At 37.7% G+C, this 24,241-nt stretch overlaps 1 protein-coding gene and 1 long non-coding RNA gene across 3 annotated transcripts; one reads left to right on the forward strand and one right to left on the reverse strand.

Annotated features, from left to right (window-relative positions):
• Positions 1-329: 329 nt before the first annotated feature.
• LOC307129411 (uncharacterized protein) lies at positions 330-11,960 on the reverse strand. Of its 2 annotated transcripts, none has more exons than XM_079821807.1 (4): positions 11,591-11,960; positions 11,349-11,371; positions 11,032-11,063; positions 330-1,195 (listed from the first exon to the last, which is right to left on the reverse strand). In XM_079821807.1, exons 1-4 carry the CDS (start codon positions 11,857-11,859, stop codon positions 1,016-1,018), a joined length of 504 nt encoding a protein of 167 aa, XP_079677933.1. In that variant the 5' UTR covers positions 11,860-11,960; the 3' UTR covers positions 330-1,015. The 2 variants fall into 2 exon arrangements, with proteins under 2 accessions (XP_079677933.1, XP_079677934.1); XM_079821808.1 differs by having other exon boundaries at positions 11,032-11,060; positions 11,591-11,806.
• Positions 11,961-12,648: 688 nt separating this feature from the next.
• On the forward strand, positions 12,649-22,478 carry LOC307129037. The gene is made up of 5 exons (XR_013816844.1): positions 12,649-12,725; positions 15,779-16,093; positions 16,258-16,314; positions 18,116-18,235; positions 20,012-22,478. It is a non-coding gene; the product is annotated as an uncharacterized lncRNA (long non-coding RNA).
• The last annotated feature ends 1,763 nt before the right edge of the window (positions 22,479-24,241 follow it).

Below are 24,241 nucleotides of genomic sequence, written 5' to 3' on the forward strand. Positions count from 1 at the left end.
GATTCAGTGTGATTCAGTGTTTAGTGGAACGATGTGGTAACTTTAGGGGTAATTGTAATACCTATCTGAATGCTTGTAACTGGAAACAAAAGATCAGGTACACACGCCCTCAGATGTCACATAGATCCTCCTGCAGAAACTGAAACTGGTGGGATGCCGATCAACCTCTTTTTAGCTTTTTTTGATTTTGTTGTGGGATTCCCCAACTATGACAGTGTTAATTTTCATTCGATCCAAATTTAGATCTTAAAGCTTTGTACCTTTGTCTCACGATCTACTTCTACTATCACGCTCTACATAGCATACAACATGAAAAGCATATTGCTCCCTCTAGTGGTTGTTTATTGCTAGTATAATTTTATTGAAATCCCTATAAAAAGCTATATACATTAATAGGGGTGTAATACACATGCAAAAAGTAAATATTCGGTCATCAGTATAGGTATTAACTCTCACAACTTAAAATTTTGTCAAAAAAACAATTTGTTAAGTTCAAGTTCAAAACTTGTTGAGATAACTCAAATATCCAAGTTGTCGAATACAGCTTCACATTTCGAGTTGAATAAACTTAAAATGTTACACACTTTTCTAAGTTGAACAACAGTTTATTTTTACATTGTATCTAAATGAATAATTCATTCATTATACCATTATACCATATTTGATTCTCTCTCTTGAGTTTCATTATTCAAATAACTAATTTATATAACACATACACTTACAGGAAGATATACATAATATGCAGTTTAATTAACTGTTCACATAAATCAAGGCAGCTATTACTTATAATGCATATATTTAATATAAAAAATCTTGAATGTGTTATACTTAAAAAAACAGACCTAAAATGAAAACCTTCATAAATTAATTAAACTATAAAAAACTACAACAACAAAAAACAACCTTAATATTGCAACCCATACAAAGTCAATAAGCGTTTAAAGTTGTCTTTGCTTATCTCAGGCGTCCATTCTGGCTGATTGTGCTGATTTCAGCCACATAAGTATTTCAATGCTCAACCCATGAGCACATAATCATCTGAACAGTCCTCGCTGATTTTGTGTTTGCCCATGTCTGTTGTCTTTTGAGGGAGCATTACAACGGCATAATCACAATCGTTGTCCTCCTTTTCTCGAAAAGGCCTTTCTGGATTGATGGTAGTGTGGTCAATAGAGGCATAAAGGACATCTTCTGTCTGTAGGTCAGAAAGAAAACAAAAGCCTGTGAATTATTCTGAGGAAGTCTTTTAACTGGCATTTGAAAACTTTCAGTATCCATTGCATTAGTGTGTGATAAAGGCCACAGCACTAATGTTTACTCTATGTATAACAATTCTCTAGTCAGAGAAACTAGAATCAAACTATTCAGACTAAGAAAGAGTTGTTTATGTATTTTTTTATCCTATTGTGTGGCCTAAAGCAGAATAAATCAGTGTGGTGTCGCTTGTTGTTAAAAAATGACCATTAACTAAGATTAATAAATGCTTTAGAATTATTTTTCATTGCATGTTAACTAATGCGCCATTCCCTGATAGAGGGAACGAGACGTGGTGTCGATGACTGACACAAGGGGACATACTTGGGACCCCCAATCAACTCTGATACTTTGAGAAAAAGACTATGAAAATTGGTGAGTGGAATTTGCATGTGCCATTCCCCAGGACATATGGGTATAATAGGAGCCGGCGTGCATTCATTCAATTAGGTTTGAGGAGCCAAAACAGTGTCCCAGGCAGTTCAGTGTTATGGTAGGAGGGACACCTCATCTCGTTCCTTCCATCGAGGAACTGAGGTTACAATAGTAATCAGTCACTTCAACGTGGTGTCAATGTCTGACACTGTCTAGGGGTCCCCCGGGGGGTAAAGCCACAACAGCTGAACCTTGTTACGAAGTCTTGGCAGTGCAAATGTCTGCAAGCCCCTGCATGCTGGGTAACAAGTGCACTCACAACATTGTTACCTACCCAATGCCCCACATTGTGATTTCATGCTCAAAGACTTAAAACACACACTCGGTAGGCAGTTTTTGTAGGCCTAATCAAATGTCTTTTAATTGGTTACTTTTCTTTTTATAATAAAAAAATATATATGTAAAGGCAAATAAAACTTCATAATTAAATATGTAAAAATACAATAATCACGCTTTCTATCAATATGGTGTGGTCAGCTTAGGGCTGTACGATTAATCGAAAAATAACCGAAACCGACATTCAGAACCTCTAACCGACGTATTTTTCCCATGTCGGTTATTTCGGTTTTCACGTGACTCCGCCCCGTCAGTCATATCAAGTGCAGTTTGAAGGCACACAGAGAGATGCAGGAGCAGTTATCTGTGTTTATAGATGCCCAGAATCACTATAGTAACTGCATGTTTTACACAGTTTATACAGGTAAGTTAATTGCCGTTCTTCATATAGCCTACCGCTGACGTATCACTATCCAAAAAGGCAATCAACTCATCAGTCTTTTATACTCCTGTTGTTTACAACAGACATTAGCTCATCTTCTTAATTTATGTACGTTTTTTTTGTAAGTTTGTAAGTAACTTTCCCCAAATTTCCAAGATCCTTCTCTGTGAGATCTGTGAGTTCTGTGAACCATTCCCCAAAAGAGCAACTAAAGCCACCGTGGGGACTTTCCCCAGGAACTAGGAAACTTGGGACGGTACTCAGTGTGTTTCGACCGCAGGAACCGGGGTCTAAATAAAGTTCCAGGTAAAGATTTCTTCCTCAAAACGGCCCTGCTTTTGAGGTATTACTATTTCAAAGTTCAGGAACTTTCAGGGGTGGGACTGAACATGCTGATTGGTTGAGTTCACGCAGCATTTTATTTCAACCTAAAAGTCTGTTGCAGTGCATGCATGTAAGAGTCGTTTGCTATTCAAATCAACAATGGAGTTTAATAATATGACCAATGGACTTGGCGACAAGGTTCAGGCTTTATTAAGTTTATTTACGGAGGATGAAATCTAATGGGCTCTGGAAAGTCGCGCACAGTCCTACGTCATTGGACTAATCTTCACGGTACTTTAGACTGCGATGGAAACGCAGACAGCAGCAGATCTGGGGGGAAAAATAAAAAAATGTCCAGGTAATTTTGGTGGAAACGGGGCTTAACACCTCAAGAACATATACAGCGCTCAGTTACCAGGACTATCATCTGATAAGACTTTTTATTGCTCAAAATAGGCCACATGGAAAAGCAAAGGCCATAGGAAAGACATATAAAGTCCGTAAAACAGACTTTTGGTAATTCATTTATAGGTAAACTGTTCATGCATGCATACCCCCAAGACATTGGGCACTATTTTAAAGATCTGAGCGCATGGTCTGAAGCGCATGGCGCAGGTGCACTTAGGTCCGAATCCACTTTTGCTAGTTTAATGACGGAAAAAATGGTCCAAAAGGGTTGTACCTAGTCTCATAATTTGACTTTAGACCAGGTTTTTGTTGGTCAATGGCGCAGTCGTTTTCAGTTGCCTCAAAATAGCAACACGCCAACTATGCGCCTGAACACACCTCGTTTTCAGACCAGCACGCCCATGGGCGAACAAATGGGCATGAGTGCATTTGATATATAAACAACGTGGCACTGGATGTGAAAATCATAACTGCGTCGGGCTGAAAATAGCAAAAAAAAACTACGAGCCTGCCGTCGCATTGCGCCAGGTGTATGATAGGGCCCATAGTATGTATGATTATTACTCGCTTATATAGTGTCTTTTGTACTGTATTGTTTTATGCATACTTTATGATAGAATTATTAGATAATGCACCCTTTTCCTACTCAGTTGTATAATCACTTGAGGCATGTAGAGTCAAATTGGTTTTTTATCCAATTTTCCCGTGAGATCATACATTCTTTTATAGCGTTTGGCCATACATTAATCCTTGAATGAATATATTAGTTGTAGCGAATTAGCTCAGAGGTAATAATTATTCATAACTCATTATGATTATTCATTATGATTAATTATGAATATCTGAATCAGTTAAAGGGATCAGACTTAACATAAATGATGTCTCTTACTGAAATATGTAGTAGAAAACCCATGAACTATCTACGTTATTTAAAAAATCCGTTATATATTTGGACAATGGGCGGCACCATTTTGTTTGCGTTCTAGGTCGAGGACGTATTATGGTTGCACTCGGCAATCAACTGGCGCTGCCCGTAGCTAAAAAAAATATTATTCCTTTGTTTTCACATAAGCGCTTAGAGCGCATAACAAGATTGATCATTTAAGTTACAATTTGTTTGGCAAGAAGTCAGAACCAACATATTGTGCACAAACTTTAATAACTAAATCACGTACAAGGCTAAACTGACATAAAACATACACAAAACATATACATGGTAAGAGTTAAAGTGGTTGGAAGAACCGGGTCAGAACAGATGGATGAAGTTATGCAAAGAGTCTAAAACCTGGGAAGAACCACCATTGATAAACTCCTTTGTCTGAACAAAGGGGTTTGCAGTTTTACTAACTACACAGCGATTTGTGTTTTGTACTTTACTTGCATTTAGCCTGAGCTGTAGAAGACTTTCTGAGGTGAAATTGCAGGAGAATGTTTCGATGGTTCCGTTCAATGGCATTGAAGTGGCGATCGAGTTCTTCTGCATCAATTGAAGAAGAAATGATGAGCTTGCATGGTTGTTTCGACTCCATTGAGGTTGAGGAGGTTGCACATGGCGTGAGGAGTTTAGGCCCATGGCTGTGTGGTGGCATCGGGTTTCCTGTCCCACACAATCATTTGGCTCTGTGTGTGTAGGCCCACCATGCTTGATGGCCTGATGGGCGGAAGCCCACAGGCACAGTGTCTCCGTTGTAGGCACGAGGGAGAAGAGAGAGGAGGGTGGGGGGTGAGGGGTGAGGGGTGGGGGCAGATCTGTGTCTCTGATACCCCTTGGTGGTACCCCTTTTCCACCAAGGCAGTGCTAGAGCTAATTCAGAGCCAGAGCTAGTCCCAGTTCATAGTTGGTTCGACTGAGGAGCCTTCTAAGAACCGGTTTGCTTTTCCACGGGCTGAGAGCCACAACAGAGCCATGTCTTACGTCACTGTTTACGTCTCATCTTTCTCAGCAACGCTAGCGAGGCAGCGGCAATGTTGCCAAGTCTGTGGTTTTGCTGCGGGCTTTTTTTTTTTATGTCCGCGGGATGAAGCGACCCCAATTGTGTGATATTTAGCCCCATATTGCGAATTTTAGTAGGTAACCATGCCAAAAAACACATATTTTACCCCCAAATGTGATTTTTACTGGGGAATCCCCCCGCTGGAACGCGATTGGGCTTGTTTTGAGTAGCAATTGGGCGGGTTTGTTGTGAAAACCTGCTGGCAACCCTGGGCAGCGGGAAACACACACACACACCAGGCTTGTGCGAGATGCATCGTCACTGCGCAGACCGATCCACGTATGATATAAAAAAACGCATGAGTGAATCAAAAGCATAAGGAGTCGTATGCTCTCGCTGGACTCGTTATCATACGGCGATCGGTCTCTGCATAGCACCGCTGCGAACAAGCCTTCCATCAACAATGCAAACGTTGCGTTACTATTCATTCACATGGCTTTACAATCCTACATCGGCATCAAAACACAACGCAAACACAGCGAATCCAACGCATTCTTGTAGTTCGCCGTAATTTGTATAGACGGAGATTACAAACGAACAGCAGCTGTTAGCTCGATTAGCTGCTATTTCAAACATGGCGGATCTTAAGTTTGTGTTCGTCTTGTTGACCCCGCCCCCAGCGCCTGACGTAATCGGTTCTTACTTCTAGCCCTGTTCTAGCCCAGCAATGTTTTGGTGCTACTTAAGAACCACTTTTCCTGGCTCTGAGCTGGAGCTTTGGGTGTGGAAACACAAAGAACCGATTTGAAACTAGGCTCTGGCTCCGATCTAGCTCTGGCTCTGCTTTGGTGGAAAAGGGGTATTTAAAAGGTCTGCAAGAGGTCACCACCCCTTCAGTCAGAGCCAATCGTATTCGGCTTTCGGAAGGAAAGTTTTATGATCCTTTGTCTCAAGCAGATAGTTTGCAGATTAGTTGCTGATGAAGGAACTATTAAAGATTCTTGTAATACTAATATGTTGCACAGGTATACACAATCATTCAGATCTTTAGATTACAACTTCGTAGACACCAAACATGCCATACACATGATTTTCATTAACCATAGTATGCAATTATGAAACAGAGACACAGTTAATACATTGACCAAATCCTATAAAAGATAAACCATGAGATGGATATATGTTTATATATATTTCTCAAGCGGTTATTTGGGTTTAAGATAGTTTTATTTGTCCTTTTCAGAAAGACTGTGAGAGTCTCAGCTCTCTGCAAATTCCTTTTGATCGTAAACTGAGTCTTATCTGATGGTAGCTCTGGTAACAGAGACCTTCCCTGCGCTCTTGTGGGCCTTTTTGGGGGGATGGGTCCATAGACCTTCAGAGTGAGTTCTAAAGATTATTTGTTATAATTGTGTCTGATCTGTCTCAGTCGCTACATAGTACTATTCGATTAATCAAGATCACGGAAGAAATTGATTGCACTTCAACACCATCGACTCAAGACTTTATCCTGAGACTGCATGCAGATTATTTTCAACAGTTAAGGCACTGCAAGTATCATACAATTAACTAAATAAACAGAGGTTTATTATAAGCGGTAGACCCCTCTTAATGAACTGATGGTTCTGTTCAGATGTTTAAATGACTCTTTTCATAGCTTAATTTCCTGTTTCCATTCACTTTCACTTTCCATTTTACCCATGTATGCGTGATTGTGTGTATGTGTTTGTTTAGATTTGTTAAGCGTTTGTGATTTGGTTAAATAAAACTTTGAGTACATTCATGCAAGTTGATTCTAGTCCCTTGCTTTTGTAAATCAACATCAATTTAATGATTGTGTTCACAGCTATGTGCTAAGAAATAATTATTTTTCTTTGGCCACGTCCTCAGCAACGAGCAGACGGGGTGTGGGGCCTTGGCGTCCTGAATTCAGAGGAATGAAGATGTCTTTAAGATATGTTTAATGGCCTTCATCTGCTGCCTTACTGCAGATAACTGCTTTGCAAAGTCCTCAATAGTGTCCTCAATAATGTCACCCGAAAAGGCCACCCTGCGGAATGGGGGCTTCTTTATCGGCTTCCCTCGTTTTAGCAAAGTTGAGCAAGAGATGGCGCTCCTCGTCCATCATGGTGGACATTGCATGACCGAGAACCCGCACCATGACCTTCGTCACTCGGAGAATGACGTTGGTCGCCAAGCGTTCCTGCATCAATCCCAAATAACGTTCCATCTCTCAGCTCTAGCTCACGGCAGTTTGTCTTTTGCAGGGGAGCAAATAAGGATGTTTTGCCAAAGTAGTCAACTGACGCATCAGAGCAGGAACACCATTCCAGAAGGGAAGTCATCTTCACATTTTGAGTAAAGATTATTGAAAGACAACATGTATGTTGATGAAACGTTTTCCACAAGACTATCTATTTGTGCTAAAGACAGGGTCAAATCGGAATTTCTGATGACCTCAAGGTTTTTCAATTACCAGCAATATGCTTGTTGCCTAAGACTTCTGATGGTTATTGTTAACATGTTTGGGGCTTAACAGCTCAGACACACCAAGCCTAGAATCAAGGACTAGTGTCAGCAAACGGTTTATGTTTACATTGCCTGCATCTGTGTCAAGTTGCGCTCAAACACAGTGCAAGACTACAGCCAATAAGCATGCACATCTGCACCTTCATGAAAGATAACAACTGTCCACACCAGCAGGTGGTAGTAGTATTCATCACTCAAAAGAAAACTGGACCTTGGACTGCAGTTATACAAACTATAAGCAAGCAACGCTTGATTGATGTTGATCACTTTGGGCCAGATTTACTAAACAGGGAAAATTAGCGTGAGAGCACAATTCCCCCCCCAAAAAACGCTGTTTAAAAGTTCTGTGCATGATCTACTGATTAAAGAACACAGATGCAGCCAGATCATTTCCATAATGACCAACGCAATCTACCAGTTAAGATGTGCTATTTTGGGGTGGTAAATAATGGTGCAAACACCATGACGAGTAATTTATCTCAGTAAATCACATTGCGTGATTCATTTAAATACTCTCCTCCCATAAAGTTTGCATCTGAAAGGGCAACTCCTACAAATGCATATGCAATAAGGTCAGCTGCAAAATAACTAATTTTACACTGCGTGTCATTTGTAAATCCTGACAGTATTTTTTTAATGCCAAAAGAGGGTTTGCGCTGGCGCAAGCTGTTAGTAAATCTAGCCCTTTATCTTCCTTCCAAAAGGCATGACATTTATGGAAATAATGCATTGGAATACTCAGAGGAACCCTTCTGTTTGTGCCCTCTTGACTTCAATGTTTACTTGCTTAATCACTTGCTTTTTTCTTGGTTTTCCTGGTTTGTTAAGCTGAACAGTCAATCAGAGCGATCTCTCTCTCACCGACAGCTCCGATGCTGATTTAACATGCTCAATCGGCTGAAACACTTGTACGGGTATTGGCAATAAACTCGTTTAAGTCATCTGGGTGAGGGCAACATGCTTGTTGCTTAAGGCTTTCCAGTTAATGTTGGCAACATGCTTGCAATTAAGCTTTTCAGGTATTGGCCTCCATCCCCATGCTCCTCCTCTCGTTCAGTCAGGACTTGGCCATCTGATATTCAATTTCGAATAAGACAAATTTTTCTTGAATTATGTTGTTACATTAAATTATCGAACATTAATGATATCTGCAATATAGTTATGTTGGTTCTGTTCTGTTTAGCCTAAGGGGGACTATCACTGATATCACTGGCAGGGAGTTCTTGCCCAGAACAGAACCATGTATGCCGCCAATCCAAACTGTATGCTAATTGTAAATCATCTTTGATGATAGTGATCCTGATAGAACTTTGAATTAAGTAAAATATAAGTACAATTTTGTATCTTGCATATTTTGCATGTTCTTAGATTTATAAATGTATTTTATTGTGCATTGGAAGCTGGTCAGAAACCACCTGTCACTGTTCAGTTTGTTTTAGTTTTCATGGACATTCAGTTTGTTTTCATCAGTCAAGTGTTCCTTTGTTCTATTTCCCGTCACAATCTGTCACCATGGACACTAACCTCATTTATCACAGCTGTTCGTCATTTTAGTTAATCATCTGTGTATTTAATGCCGCGTTCCAGGCAACCCGTAACCCGTGTTTTTCCAACCTTCTACCCGTGAAAGTGCACTGGGACAGCAGTCAAACCTGTGACTTCCCACCCGTGAACTCATACTAGATCGATGTACTCCCAGTTACGAGCTCTGACATCACATAGCACGCAAAACAACAATGGCAGCCCCCTATGGATGCGGTGCTTATGAAACAAATATACAAATAACGTAAAATAAAAGGTATAACAGCTTATCTTGCCGTATGCGCCATTTTTTCTCCTCCGTTTCCCTCAAATAAGCAAGGAGTAAGCACCTTTGGCGATAGAAATGATTGTAAATGAGCATAAGCCCCGTACTGTCCGCCATGCTTTGTTTACATCTGGCTACCACAATTCCTTGTGCTCAGGTAGTTTGGCGTGACTTTGCCTGGAATGCTACAAAGTCGTGAGTCGTGGTTTGAAGTTGTAACTTACAGCTCAAAAACCTGCCTGGAACGCAACATTAGTTCCTGCTTGTTTTCAGTTCATGGTCCGGTATTGTTTGTGTCCTATGCACACTGTCTCGCACGTTGGCTTATTATTTAAATCTTATTAATAAACCCCATGTTATCTTCATCTTCATCCTTGTCTTAATCTTCCTAGAACCTCAGCGTTACACCACCTTTCTTTTGTGAAGTGCCTTCATCCAAAAATGTTGTCAGTTACTGTAAATGACTTGGCAGTTAGACACATTTGGCTTCAGTTCTAAATGCACTTTAATGCTTGAATTGGAAAAATGCCTTTGAAAGAGAAAATAGCATTTGGAACTTAAAGTTAAGTGTGGTCATTAAAAAAAAAATTCTAATCCAATTTTACAAAATGTAAATTTATAGCACAAAATGAATGAATCAACTCGTACAATTACATAGCAAAAGCAGTATAAGGGAACATAACACCCTGTATGTCTATGTCTTCCCTGAAGGCTTGAGGTCAGCAGTCTTCTTTAATGAGCCAATATACTAACTAAGTAATTGTACAGTGTGCATTTTTTCAAAATTACTGTATTAGTTCATTTAATTTGACATTTGAGATTTCTATTGGGGTGATCCATACATCCTTTATGCTTTTTTCAATATTGTAAAATATGTACATTTACGGATTTGACATTGCATTCAAGGTTTCTGTTTGTTTAACCAGCATCATACATTTTATAAATTTAAAAAGTTATTCGCTTTTTGGCATACTTTCCCACCTGGATTCTATTTCTGTCACATTTGTAGCATCATTTGGAGAAACAGGAAAAACCACTGTGACTTAATGTTTATCATTTGAATATTACTTTAAAAGACTCATTCAGAGCAGACTTCATGAAGCCTCAAAATGCAAAACAAGCCAACACATCAAATGTATTTTAAGAAGGAACCAAAAATACCTGTGATGAAACTGACATAGATATAAACTAACGGCCTCCTGTTTTAACATGATGTTATCAGATGTGCGAATTTCAACATGTAACATCAGTTCTACAGAAAAGGAAGGGCTACATACTTTATATATGTATATGAAATGAAAATGCCATTTTAAGTGTACAGTTTATTGTATTTTAGTTTAACCTGCTTATAGTAGCAAAGACAAAAAAATGCAGTCTAATTAATTCCCATAAAACATTATGGTTACACTTTAATAAGTACTGAGTAATATTAATTGATTACTCAATATATTGATGGTAATAGACCATGTATTTACGGTTACGGTTAGGGTTTGGTTTAGGGTTAGTTACTTGTAATTATGCATAATTTGCTGTTATTACTATAGTAAGTACATGTAGTAACGTGTAACTATGTCACCTTAAAATAAAGTGTTACCAACATTATGACTTATTGGCATTCTTACCTGTGTGCCTGCTCTCTGATGTTCATTATCTTCTGGACAAAACATACAAAGTATATGTCAATAAACAGTCACTTCACAATGCAGCCATTCATTGTACTCTATTATTATTATCATAGAATGTACATCCTCACAAAACTGACTGTCAGCTATACAGAAGTGCAGCGTTTAGTGTGAACCATGTGAACTTTGACTTAAAACTGAATGGATGCTTGCATCTCTGCCAAAGGCTTGCCTACTCAAATAAAAAGTCACTTCCCCTTTAATGCATTAGCTGGAACATGCTATGTCAGAGTATATTAATCAATAAATTCTCTTACCAGAGCTTTCAGGTTTCTTCTTCCTGAGGATAAAAATATGTAAATTATATAAAGTCTCATGCACAATGCAATTTTCCATTTCCGAAACATTTAGAAAAAGTAGCACTTTACAACATAATAAGCAATATATTTATTTTAGATTACTTAGTCCCACTACTACTACTACTAATAATAATAATAAAACTTAAATAGAATGCTAGTGCATAATTTCAGTAAATGATCAAGCTCTATAGATGTCCTACCTTTGCGTGCAACTTAAATTTCCCATAGTTCCAACGAGCTCAATAGGGTTTGTTTGCCGCAGTACAAATACTGAAGCTAAAACCACAAATTGCAGACTGCTGAAACTGCCAGTGTGGTCTGAAACCAGAGTTTTCCACCTGCCAATCAGACAGAATAATGACAGATATAGTAAAACAAGAGAGGGATGGAGAGAGTGATTCAGTTTAAAGCGGTCCAACAACAGACTGCTTTTTTTTCGTTTGTATTTCCTGTGTTCTGTGGTTCTCATTTGACTCAGAGTGCATGACACGAAGACACATGTTTATTTTAACGTGTGTGCGTTTACACCTCTATCAGTGGTCATTCTTCTTTCACATATCTGTCTAATGTGTGTGTTATGTGTTATTCCACGACAGATATTCTGTGACTATTTTATTATTTTGACTAATCTTTCATATGCCATATCTATGCAAATAGCTGACACGAGGAAACACAAGCAATACAGTGTGTATATATATATATCCTTTCATTTATGTAAATAGTTGTTGGAAAACAAGTTCCCCAAAACTATCTATGAATTGTTGAGATATACATATATATATATATATATATATATATATATATATATATATATATATATATATATATATATATATATATATATATATATATATATATATATATATATATATATATATATATATATATATATATATATATATATATATATATATATATATATATATATATATATATATGTGTGTGTGTACATATATACACAACAATTCATAGTGTCTAATTGTGTTCAAAGATATGATAGGTGTTTGGTTTCTGTCAGTTGATGCTTGTTAGGCACAGGAAGTTAAGCATTTCCTTCAATACCACACAGTAGATGATACTGTAGCAAGTCTAGAAACTGTTTATGTTTTATATAGAGTGTGTTCTAAGTGGATGTATGTTCTTTCATGTGTTATGTGTTCTGGTTGTGTGGGGCTTTAAAGCATGGGCTATTTTTCTGTAAAACAAGCCTGTGCAGTGATGTGTGGGCGGGTTCTGCGGAGAAAGTTTGTGTAGTTAGGGTTCGCTGGTCGGTGTGATGCAAGAGCGCCGGCCACACAGGTGCTCACGTTAATAAAAGAGCAGTTCAACTGTTAAGTGAGTCTATCATTTTCTTTGTTCGCTACAATACTCATAAACTATGTGTTAATGACCATTAGTTGCTTTATAATATTTAAAAATATCATTGATTTTCTTTCACAATCTGCCTATAAGTTTATGCCTTAAGCTCAATGAGGAACATAAAATGCTTTTTTCGATATTTTGAGCATGAGATTCCATCAGACCAGCAGTGTGAGACTCTTTCTCTGCACTGTCATCCTTAACCCTGCAGGGGTCAGTAGGAAAACACTAACAAAACATTGATTGTGTGTGTTGGGGTGGGGGTAAAGCCTCTATAAGAATGTGTCAAAGACTATACATAAAACTACCTGCACCACTTTCTGCCATCATAAAAGTCGATCGCTCTTTTGTTGAACAGTTTAAGACGCCAAGTATTTGGCTACTTTAGCGTTGATGTCAGACTCATTTCTTTATGGTGGATTTCAGCAGGGATGAAAAGTTATCGGTGCATCATCTTCTTAACTCTCTTGCAGCTTACTTTGGGTGAGAGTTATACTCTTATGTATTATTATTAAGCTGGGTTACGATTAAACACTATTGCTTTATGACAGCCTGTCAAATTGTTTTATGAAACAATTGCTGAATGTACATCATAGGGTTTTCTTAACAAAACTTAATCTTTATTCAGACCACAAAGTTTTTTTTTTGTTTTTTTACAACATAAGGTGCTGTTAAGTGGTAATAAATGTTTTTTTTTTTTTTTCAAAGAAATCAGCAATAATTATTCTCTATATTGTCGAAGAAGATTTATTTCACACATTATTTAGGATCAACAGTGTTTTAGTGGTGAATTTGAATACAGAGATGTGGAGACATTGCTTTTCTACACTCTTAAATATAAAAGTTCTGTAATGGCATCTATGGTTCCATGAAGAACACCCACTTTCAATTGCACAAAAGGTTCTTTAGTGGAAAAAGGTCCTTCAGAATATTAAAATGTCCTTCACACTAAGACAAAATAGTAGAGAACATTTCAGCAAAAGGTTCTTTGATGGAGCCCAAATGGTTCTTCAATGACTCCCTTTTGTATCCTTCATTTTTAAGTGTGTATTTGGGTGGTTGAAGGTTTCATTTTATAGGGTTAGTTCAGCCAAAAAAAATTATTCTGTCATTAATTACCCACCCTCATGTCATTCCAAACCCGTAAGACCTTTGTTCATCTTCGGAACACAAATTAAGATATTTTGATCAAATCCGAGAGCCCTCTGACCCCTCCATAGACAGCTATTTAATGAACACTTTCGAGGCCCAGAAAGGTAAAGACATCGTTAAATAGTCCATGTGACTCCAGTGGTTCAACTTTAATTTTATGAAGCGACGAGAATGCTTATTGTGAGCAAAAAACAAACAAAAAATAATTACTTTATTCAACAATTTCTTCACTCCTGTGTCAGTCTTCTACGCAGTTTACATTGGGCAGCTCCTCCGTTAGTATTACACGCATGCATCATGGTGCTCACGTGAACAGCATCGGTCAATGGTAAACCGGCGTTCTGGCGTAGCTCTGATGTAACTCGGAAGCACTGGACTGTATTTACAACGTCAACAGTGTTGGAGACGGACACAGACGTGAAGAAATTGTTGAATAAAGTCGTTATTAGGGCCCGAGCACCGATGGTGTGAAGACCCTATTGGAATTGTTTGGTATAATTCTTCTTCTCCTAAATGAATCGCATTTTTGAGGGCCTAAACATGCTTGAAAACTCATGAAACTCATGAAACACACACGTCAAAAGTGATGAAAATTTACATCTGATATGGGTAGGTGATAGGTGTGGCAAAATGTACAAAAATATTAATGTTTCAGGAAACATTTAATGTTTCTGGAATGTTCTGAAACAAGTATTAATATATATATATATATATATATATATATATATATATATATATATATATATATATATATATATATATAAGGTTATATGAACGTCCAGCTAAAAAAAAATTGAAAAAAAAAATTGTGATTATGACTGCCTTTCAAATACCTTTAAGATGAAAATGAATATTTTTTTTAAATTATTGGTTGGAGTGTGACACTCCGAAGGTTTTTCTTATAGTCTTCTTATAGCCTTTGTTTTAAAGTGGCCTAAATTTCTACGTATGAAAGGTTAAGATGCGTTTTGGTCGATCGGATCACAAGTAGACGAAGGAGACGCATTGAAAAAGTGTATGCAGCCCACACACACTGCATAGCAGTGGCAACTACAGGAAGTACCATTGACAGATGGATTATCTCATGAACTACTGGATTTGAACTTGGGACCACCGGAATTGACTTGATTGCCTCTCGCACTGACCTCAACTGAGGATCCATTATACTCATGGTCAGTCTCGTTCACTTCAAGACTGGTCCGTTAGCAGAGGAGGTTCATGGTGAAAATGGCCAAAATTTAGAGCTGTAATAATAATAATAATTTATTATATTTATATAGCGCTTTACATGGAAGGGGGGAATCTCCTCAACCACCACCAATGTGCAGCATCCACCTGGATGATGTGACGGCAGCCATATTGCGCCAGAACGCCCACCACGCACCACCTTATTGGTGGAGAGAAGACAGAGTGATGAAGCCAATCGGTATATGGGGATGATTAGGATGCCATGATGGACAGAGGCCAATGGGCAAATTTGGGCATGATGCCGGGGTTACACCCCTACTCTTTTTCCGAAGGACATCCTGGGATTTTTTAATGACCATAGAGAGTCAGGATCTCGGTTTAATGTCTCATCTGAGCACTCCCCTCGGACAGCATGCCAAATAAACATACAATTTATCTGTTTATTTGTAAGTGTGAACTTGTGAACTGCAACATATTGTTTCATTTACTCTTCACATGTACAGGTCAAAAGCTCTTTTAAATTCTATCCTGAAGCAAACCATCTATCTTAGTTATTGTTAACTGTGTTAATAAAGAAATATAAAGCATCTTTAGGGTTGTTGTTCTAAAATTGATGGCTTGACTGCAATATGTGCCATTAACACGCTTACTTTAATCAATTAATAACTTGATTCTCTCTCTTTTAAAAGGTATACACACATCCATACTGAAGGGACAGACTGTAATATTTCCTCTCCCTGAATTTCCATTGGAGCCCACTAATTCCATTAATTCGATCGAATGGAAATACCACACAATAAACCAAACCATCCTGCTGGCCAGGATCAATCTCAATACAAGACATTCAAAAAAATTCCACAAGAGGACTGGGATGCAAATAATGGAGAATGGTACACTTCACATTGAAAATATTAAAGATGAAGATTCTGGGAACTACTCTTGCACCATCATTTTCGCTGATCAAAGGATGCACATTGAGCAGATTTTTCTTCAAGTATTTAATGGTACCTTTCTTTTTTATCTTACGAATAACTCAAGGACATTTCTCAAGATAATAAGGATGATCAATTATCTTGGACCGAAGCTAGTCAATAACAATATCATCAATGTATTCAGTAAGGAATGTGTTTTTTTTTGTGGTAATAATTATTTGTTTTCTCTGCTGAAGACTTGAAGACTGAACCACCAAACAGCACACTCTGCACTTCAACATTAAAACCATCAGGTACCTTTTCTTTCCCTTCATTTAACGTGAACATTAAAGGCACATTCCACTCCTCATATAACAACAGCCTTCACACTTTGCTCAGTCACCTACAAATTCAACAAAGACTTTTTAAATGACGGGTGGCCATTGTGCAACTGCAAAGCAATATGTCCCTTCCCCATGAAGAATGAGTAGTAAAACATTTTAAAATGAAGTGACGGCCAAGTATGGCAACCCATACTTGGAAGTTGTCCTAATGCAGTTAACCCATCCAAGTTAGTGCACACACAATATAGAAGCAGTGAGTGATTGAACACACACACACACAGTCACACACACACTTAGAAAACCATGGACACACACCCCCAGAACAGTGGGCAGCCATTCCCTGCGTTGCCTAGGGAGCGATTGGGGGTTATGTGCCTTGCTCAAGGACACCTCAGTCGTTTCCTGCCAGTATTGAGAATCGAACCTGTGACCTTCAGGTTACAAGTCCAACTCTCTAAACATCATGCCACAACTGCCTGCATGCCATCCATCCATCCATCCATCCATCCATCCATCCATCCATCCATCCATCCATCCATCCATCCATCCATCCATCCATCCATCCATCCATCCATCCATCCATACATACATACATACATACATACATACATACATACATACATACATACATACATTAAAATCTAATCTTAAAAAAAGCATGCAAACCGATTGCCTTAAAAAACAAGTAAAGTGAAATAGGAATAGTATGTTGTGCTAACAAATGCTTAGTTATAGTTCACTTACACAAGAGTTCTAGTAACTAAAAAAGAACTGTAGAGAGTACTTGATCTTTTACTTTACATTTACTCTTTACTTGTATAGCTACCATTGTTGTTACCATTGTGTTTTGCATGCTGAATGTTGAAGTCTGTGTGTGACTCAAGCAAGATATTGTTACAAATATAGATATAATTAAAAGTTTCATAGGTGTTTATGGCAAGTGTTAGCACTAAAATTGTAAACGATCATGACATAAAGAGAAATATTACATAGGTTAATTTTAAAAGGTGATCTAATTTCTGACTAAATCATTAACTATAGTTAATTATTCAGTCAAAAGCTAGGTCAAATTTTAAAAGCAACCTATTTATTACTTCTCTTCCTTTGAAACCAAATAACTGTGATTTCTTGTTGCATCGCTGCATCAATAGGAAGAGAGTTATAATGAATGTTCCAAGTGGCCAAACAAAGTGAACACTTTTTTTTTTTTGCTTTACAAAATGGCAATGAAACCAATCAATTATTCTATTTTGGGTTTTCTGAGTAAACAAGGAATAGTATAGATTAATAGATTTTTACAATTAAGTTAAGACATTAAGTAAAGTTAACTAAAAAGTGCTGTTCAGAATCAATGTTGGATTTTACAGCATACAAATTAAGGAACAGCACAAGGTTACAGTATATTTAGGAAGTATCTTTTATATTTCTACCCCTTTACCTCACATCACCCAATGTGACAATAATTTTCTTTTCTTCCTTTTTTTTACACACGTACGTACGCACACACACACACACACACACACACACACACACACACACACACACACACACACACACACACACACACACACACACACACACACACACACACACACACACACACACACACACACACACACAATAAATAAAATAAAATAAAATATGATTCTTTATAGCATGACCTTAAGCAACAGAGTAGAACAATACAAAATCCACTTGAATATTTACATACATCATACATATTGTTATAGCTCATGAACATTTAGTTTTCTTTCTTTTCCTTTCACTGTAGAAACCCATGTTCCTGGCACAGCATGGATCGCAATACCTGTGTGCTCAGCACTTGCAAGCCTCTTAATTATAGCCACTATTTTAATCTTCAAATGCAGAAAAAAGTGTTGCTGCACTTCAGGTAATTGTTATTGTATTTTATTATTTCTCTCTTATATAGTTTTCAATTCATCACTTACTCAACCTCGTGTTACACCGATATATATCTTTCTTTCCTCTTTTCCATTATAATGCATTTTAATATGTGAATGAACTAGTGTGGTTATACTCCAAAATGACAAAACTCCACTCCAGCTTCATAAAAGTACTATCCAGAAATTTGGTCCATATGACTCATTTAATAGTCAGGCTAAAAAAAAATTTTCTCTAATGAAATCTTTTACGTTTTGTAAAAAAAATTGGTTTTGACCAGTGGCGGCTGGTCCATAGAGGGCGCTGGGGCGCTGCCCCCATCAAAATTCCAGAAATATACATGTATACAAAAATGACATAAAAGTGAAATAAAAATAAAATAGTTTACTCATACGATGTGCTGGCGGTTAGTAAGAGCCTCAGCATTTAATAAAAACTGGCTTTGATGGGTTAACTATTTTATATGTTCTTCAATATGTTTCATGCGGTTTCATGCGCGAGGGACGCCGGACAAATGGACGTCTATCTGAGTCCAAAAATATACTGGCAGCATGTGACCTGAAGCTGGTCTCTAATTGGTTTCTTAAAGATCCTCCTCCGGACACAAGTCGCTGCGTCCCTGGCGAATCAGAATTGGATGCGTGTTATTTTATCCAATCTGATTGGTTCTCGTCACCTGTCATTCAACTTTACGCTCTTGGCCACTAAAGCGAAAGTGCGCGGGCGACGTCACTCCGACTCCGCTAAAACCTTGTTAAGATGATCCCTTTCGTAGAGATGGCAGCAGTTAAACCAAATTCTTTCACAAGGCGTTCGTTGGAAGAAAAAAAAATTATAAAGGATCCCGAACCGGAGCAACGCGATTTACAAATCCAGCAGCAGGCCAGTGACAGAGGACGAAGCTACACTCGGAGCTTCACGCACTTATGAGAAACGTAGGTGGCTGGCTGGATGTGTTGTTAGCAATGCCCTTTATTGCTTTCCCTGTCATTTATTTCTAAGTGTCGGTACTGAAGTTTTGTGGACAACAACGGGGGTAAGAGACCTCAAATATCTAACTGAACAATGCAACTGTCATGACACTACTGAGATGACTGACTTTAATCAGAGAGTCATTGATAAAAAATATCAATGACCCCCCCCCCCCCCGAAAAAAATATATATATCACCAGCCGCTACTGGTTTTGACGAAATTGGGTGTCTAAACTAGTATCTGTCCAGTGACATGAGGTGAAGATGCTCAGATTCAGTAAAAATGTTGGAAAACTCAATCAAAACCCACTCAATAACTCAATCAAAACGTCTAAAAACTAAAGAAGTTTTTCTCTTCCAATGTTGGTGTAGTTACTGCATTGCCGTTGAAGGTGTCACATGGGTGTAATAAAGAGCATATAGAAGGAGTGGAGAAACAAAGCTTTAATAAATCCAAAAGTCAGGAGATCGGAGGAGAATAACTTAACACAACCGCATGAACATTGACGATACCGGACAAAGAACTGAACAAAACACAGGGGTTAAATACATGTAATCAAGGATAAAACGGAACAGCTGTGGGAACTAATCAACAACCAGGAAAACAAACTAGAGACCTAAGCGGGCATAACAGGAACAGAACACACACACACACACACACACATACACACACACACACACACACACACACACACACACACACACATACATATATATATATATATATATATAAAATAATACAAATCATTTGAAATGCTACTACCTAATCTGATTTTGCTTTTGCGTTTTGCAGAAGAACCCATCTACGCCAATAAAACAGCTTATAATTCAAGGAAATAAAAGGTCACAGGTGGGCAGAAGGATGTCAGATCATACAATCATATAAAGGCCCCCTAATTAGAAAAAAGGTTAAAAACCCATGATGATGCTTTTTTCCCTTAGAAATATATGTATAGAGTGCAGCAGTGATTCATTTTCTGTAAGCCAAACCTGAAGTTAACACCACCCTAGTTCTCTAAGCCTTATTCATTAATCAGAACACTATTTTGGTTTATGGTTAAGTGATAATTTTTCTATTGCTGTTCTTATGTGTAAAGTGTATGTTGTAAATTTCTGACAGTTCACTGTTGAAATTTTTGCTTTTGCTTACCACTGCGAGTGAAAGTGCGGGCCCTATCATACACTCGGCGCAATGCGGCAGTTATAATTTTCACGTCCTGCACCACATTGTTTAAATATCAAATGCACTTGCACCCATCTGTTTGCCCATGGGCATGCTGCTCTGAAAACGAGGTGTGTTCAGTGGCATTGTTGACGCGTCGCTATTTTGAGGCAACTGAAATCGACTGCGCCATTGACCAACAAAAACCTGGTCTAAAATCAATAGCGCAGTATTTTTTGTGTTATTTAAAGGGCGCGTAAGTAATATGCACCTATAGGCGGGTCCACAACGCACGTACACTCTGCTTATTACACACACAGGGACAAGCAACAGCACACAAACTTTTTTAAATATTAAAAATAAAAGGATTCCTCTCTGGAGAAGTGTTCAGTCTTTCTGCTCGGGAATTCTGCCATGTAAATAGCGAATCCGCCATGGTGCAAGTGCAACTGACTTTTAAAGGGGATGGGAGATGAAACTCTGATTTGTTTATTGCACATCACGCCCAAAACACACCCATTACTCATTAAGAGAATAGGTACAACCCTTTTGGACCATGCGCCTGGCAAGCCAACTGTTTTTTCCGCCGTTAAAATAACAAAAGTAGATTCGGACACACAAGTGCACCTGCGCCATGCGCGACAGACCATGCGCTCAGATCGTTAAAATAGTGCCCTGTATATCTATAATTACTCTGTTGACTTAAGCCACCCTTAAACGTACACTGTAAAAAATTATTGTGATTTTAATGGTATTTTACTGTAAAAATTCTATGGTGAAACCGAAACGGTTTCCGTACTATATACGGTGAATAACTGTAATAGATCTAACCTTACATTTCATTTAATTTTACAGTAAAATACCGTTAAATTTACAGTTTTTGGAAGTGAAAAAGAACACGTCATTGTGTAATTTACAGTGAAAACCCGTAAATTGATATTCCCAGAATTCCCTGCGTGACACTTCGCATTTGATGTATTTTCATTGCAATAACTATGTTTCTTCTTTGTTTTTTCTAATCAGTTATTTACATTAGGGTTTTATGTTACATCTGATGTTGTTAAATTAATGTTTATTGCATTGTTTTTAATTACATGTGTTTTACCATGTTAGTGTTTGTGTGAATGACACTGAGCACCTTCTATATATTAGTATTATCCTCTTAAAAGCTGCTTGTGATTCATCACATGATTCTCATCACCACTGTGATTGGTGGTTGTCCATTTATTAGTATTTCAATAGGTTGGTAATTTCACATTATTTTAGTTAATGAAATATGTTTTTTTTACTGTAAATTGTTTACAATATAAACCTTTAAATTATACGGTTTTGAACTGTAAAATAAAACATTTTTTAACCGTAATTAATACATTATAAACCTTTAAATTATATGGTGCTAATATAAATATAAATATAAATGTCCGTAAAAACTTAAAACGTAACTGCCGTATTTCTTACCGTAAACTTTACGGGGATTTTTTTTACAGTGCCCATACTACCAAACCTGTCCAGAACCACCTGTATCCCACATCAATTACAGCAAAAGTGTTTTGCAATAGAAAATGAAAAGCTGCAAGCAGTGTGTGTTTGTGTATACATTTGTTTCCAGTTGATTCAATGTAAATAGGCTACTTCATATGCTGAATCTTATCTTTGAAAACCTGCACACATGATGTCAACGACTTGTTTGTTAAACGAACACAGGATTCTAAAAAATCTCTAAATTTAGCGACAATGTCACCCAGATCTCAACAGTGCTTCTGTGGTGATCTAGCAACATTGGTTAACTGACCTCTTTATAACTATACGGAAAATGCTGTAGTTGTGTGCTTTATTAAATGTGAGCAGATTATGTTGCACCTTCAACCAACAAACTAAACATTATTAAACAAAACTAACAAAGTGACCAATGAATCTAAGTGTATTTACTTTTAAAGAAATTTGAATACTGGTGAATGTGATATAGATGAGGCCGAAAAGTTTGAGACATCTGTGGTGTGTTGTGGTCAAGGCGGCTATGCAGAAATTGCTGGAAATTGGTGCACATGCTTTTTTGATGTCATCTCATTTACTGAAAACATTGATCAATGGAACCATCTTTTGTTTCGACTTTGGTGTCTTATTATTAAAGAAACCACACTTAAGTGTGTCAATACAGAAAGCATTTGATGGCCACTCGCAAAAATACCACTACTGATTTGTTCATTTTCACTTTTCTACTTCTGTTGTATTTTGGTGATTGAGCCATTTTTATAGTAAGAGCCTTAGTAGAGGTGTGAAATCCTACTTAAGATAGACCAAGGCAAACAAATAATGCAAACTAAAACAGGAATATGTGGACAAAAAATCTGACCACAATTGTAGATTTTCATTATCAATTCAGATTTGAGTAAAATTGCCAGGCCCATTTTAAACACTAGAGGTCAGACTGAGAACAGTGTTGTGAGGTCTTTTTACAGTTTCAACTAAAGTTTAAATTTGTGTCAAATTAGGATTATATCCTCCGGTGTCACAGACAAGCCTTTAGCCTAGCCCCAGACTAAAATGCATTATTGAGCTGTTTTAACTGATAAACTTGCACTGGCATATCTTAAAATATGTCAGTGCTATTGTTTAGTCTCAAGATGCACCAGTAGGCTCTTATGTGTTTTTCTAAGGCACTTTTATAAAAGCTACTGAAATGTTTAATTGAACTAAGGTATAATCCTGGTTTACTCAGCCCTGTCTGTAAAACCGGGCCTTTATGTATTAAACTAAGACATACATATTAAAGGGTTAGTTAACCCTACAATGATAATTAATTACTCACCCTCATGTCGTTCCAAACCCGTAAGACCGTTGTTTATCTTCTGAACACTTTAACCAATGCTAAAGAAACTACAGTTCAGCCAACTGTTCCATTGGGCTTCCCTGTCAGGGTTCTGTCACCTTGATTTGTTGTATTCTTGGTTTCGTGACAGCAGGATCCTGACACTCATGTGTTGTTTGTCTTGTCCTTTGTGTGAATGTACAGCTTTGTGGTTGGTCTCTGGGTTGTGTGCTCTCATGTCTTATATTTTGTGTGTTCAGGGCATAGTGTCTGAGTTCTGACACTTGTTTTGTGTTGGGTCAAGACTTCCATGTTCCGTGCACTTCTGTCAGTGTTGTTTTTCTTTGTTTGAGCGCTGGGCGGATGACAGTTTGTTGTGCTCTTCTACTTGTCTTATGTGTTTGTGTGAGCACAGCTTTTCTGTCAGTTTCTAGTCTTAGCCCCACCTCCTTGTTACCTGGTCAATGGTTTATTTGCCCCACCTGGTCTCCCTCATTATCTCCCTCATTTCCTTCCCTAAAGAAGGTTTGCATCAACGTGACTTTCTCGCCGGAACACGCCTCCTCAGCCAGGACTAAGTGGCAGAAGAGCTGCTGCATGACTTGATTTAATAGGGGAAAACATGAGTGAAACAAACAGTTATCAGTTTAAACTACATTTAATCCAATTTAATACTTTTATCCAAAGCGACTTACAACTGAGGAGTACAAGAAGCGAACCGTCATGAAGAGGTAACGAAACACAGAAAGTGTCGGAAGTACTACGTTTTGGGCATTACACACACTCAAAAAAATTATATGTGGGTTGTTCTTAATTTTTTTATGTCAACAGGTTCCACGTGATTGGGTTATGTTGAATTTAATTAAAATAGTTTATTTCAGTAAATTTTCGTTTTTTACGTAAGGTTAAAGGAACTGTATGTAAGAAATGTATTTCAATTAATCATAAAATGGCCCTGATATGTCACTAGACATTAAGAAATCATGTTAATTTCAAATATTTATATCACTGACAACGGTTGTCCGGACAAGATATTGTCATTTTAAAAGTGA

This window comes from Gobio gobio (assembly GCF_949357685.1).
Source record: "Gobio gobio genome assembly, chromosome: 7".
NCBI classification, from domain to species: domain Eukaryota; kingdom Metazoa; phylum Chordata; class Actinopteri; order Cypriniformes; family Gobionidae; genus Gobio; species Gobio gobio.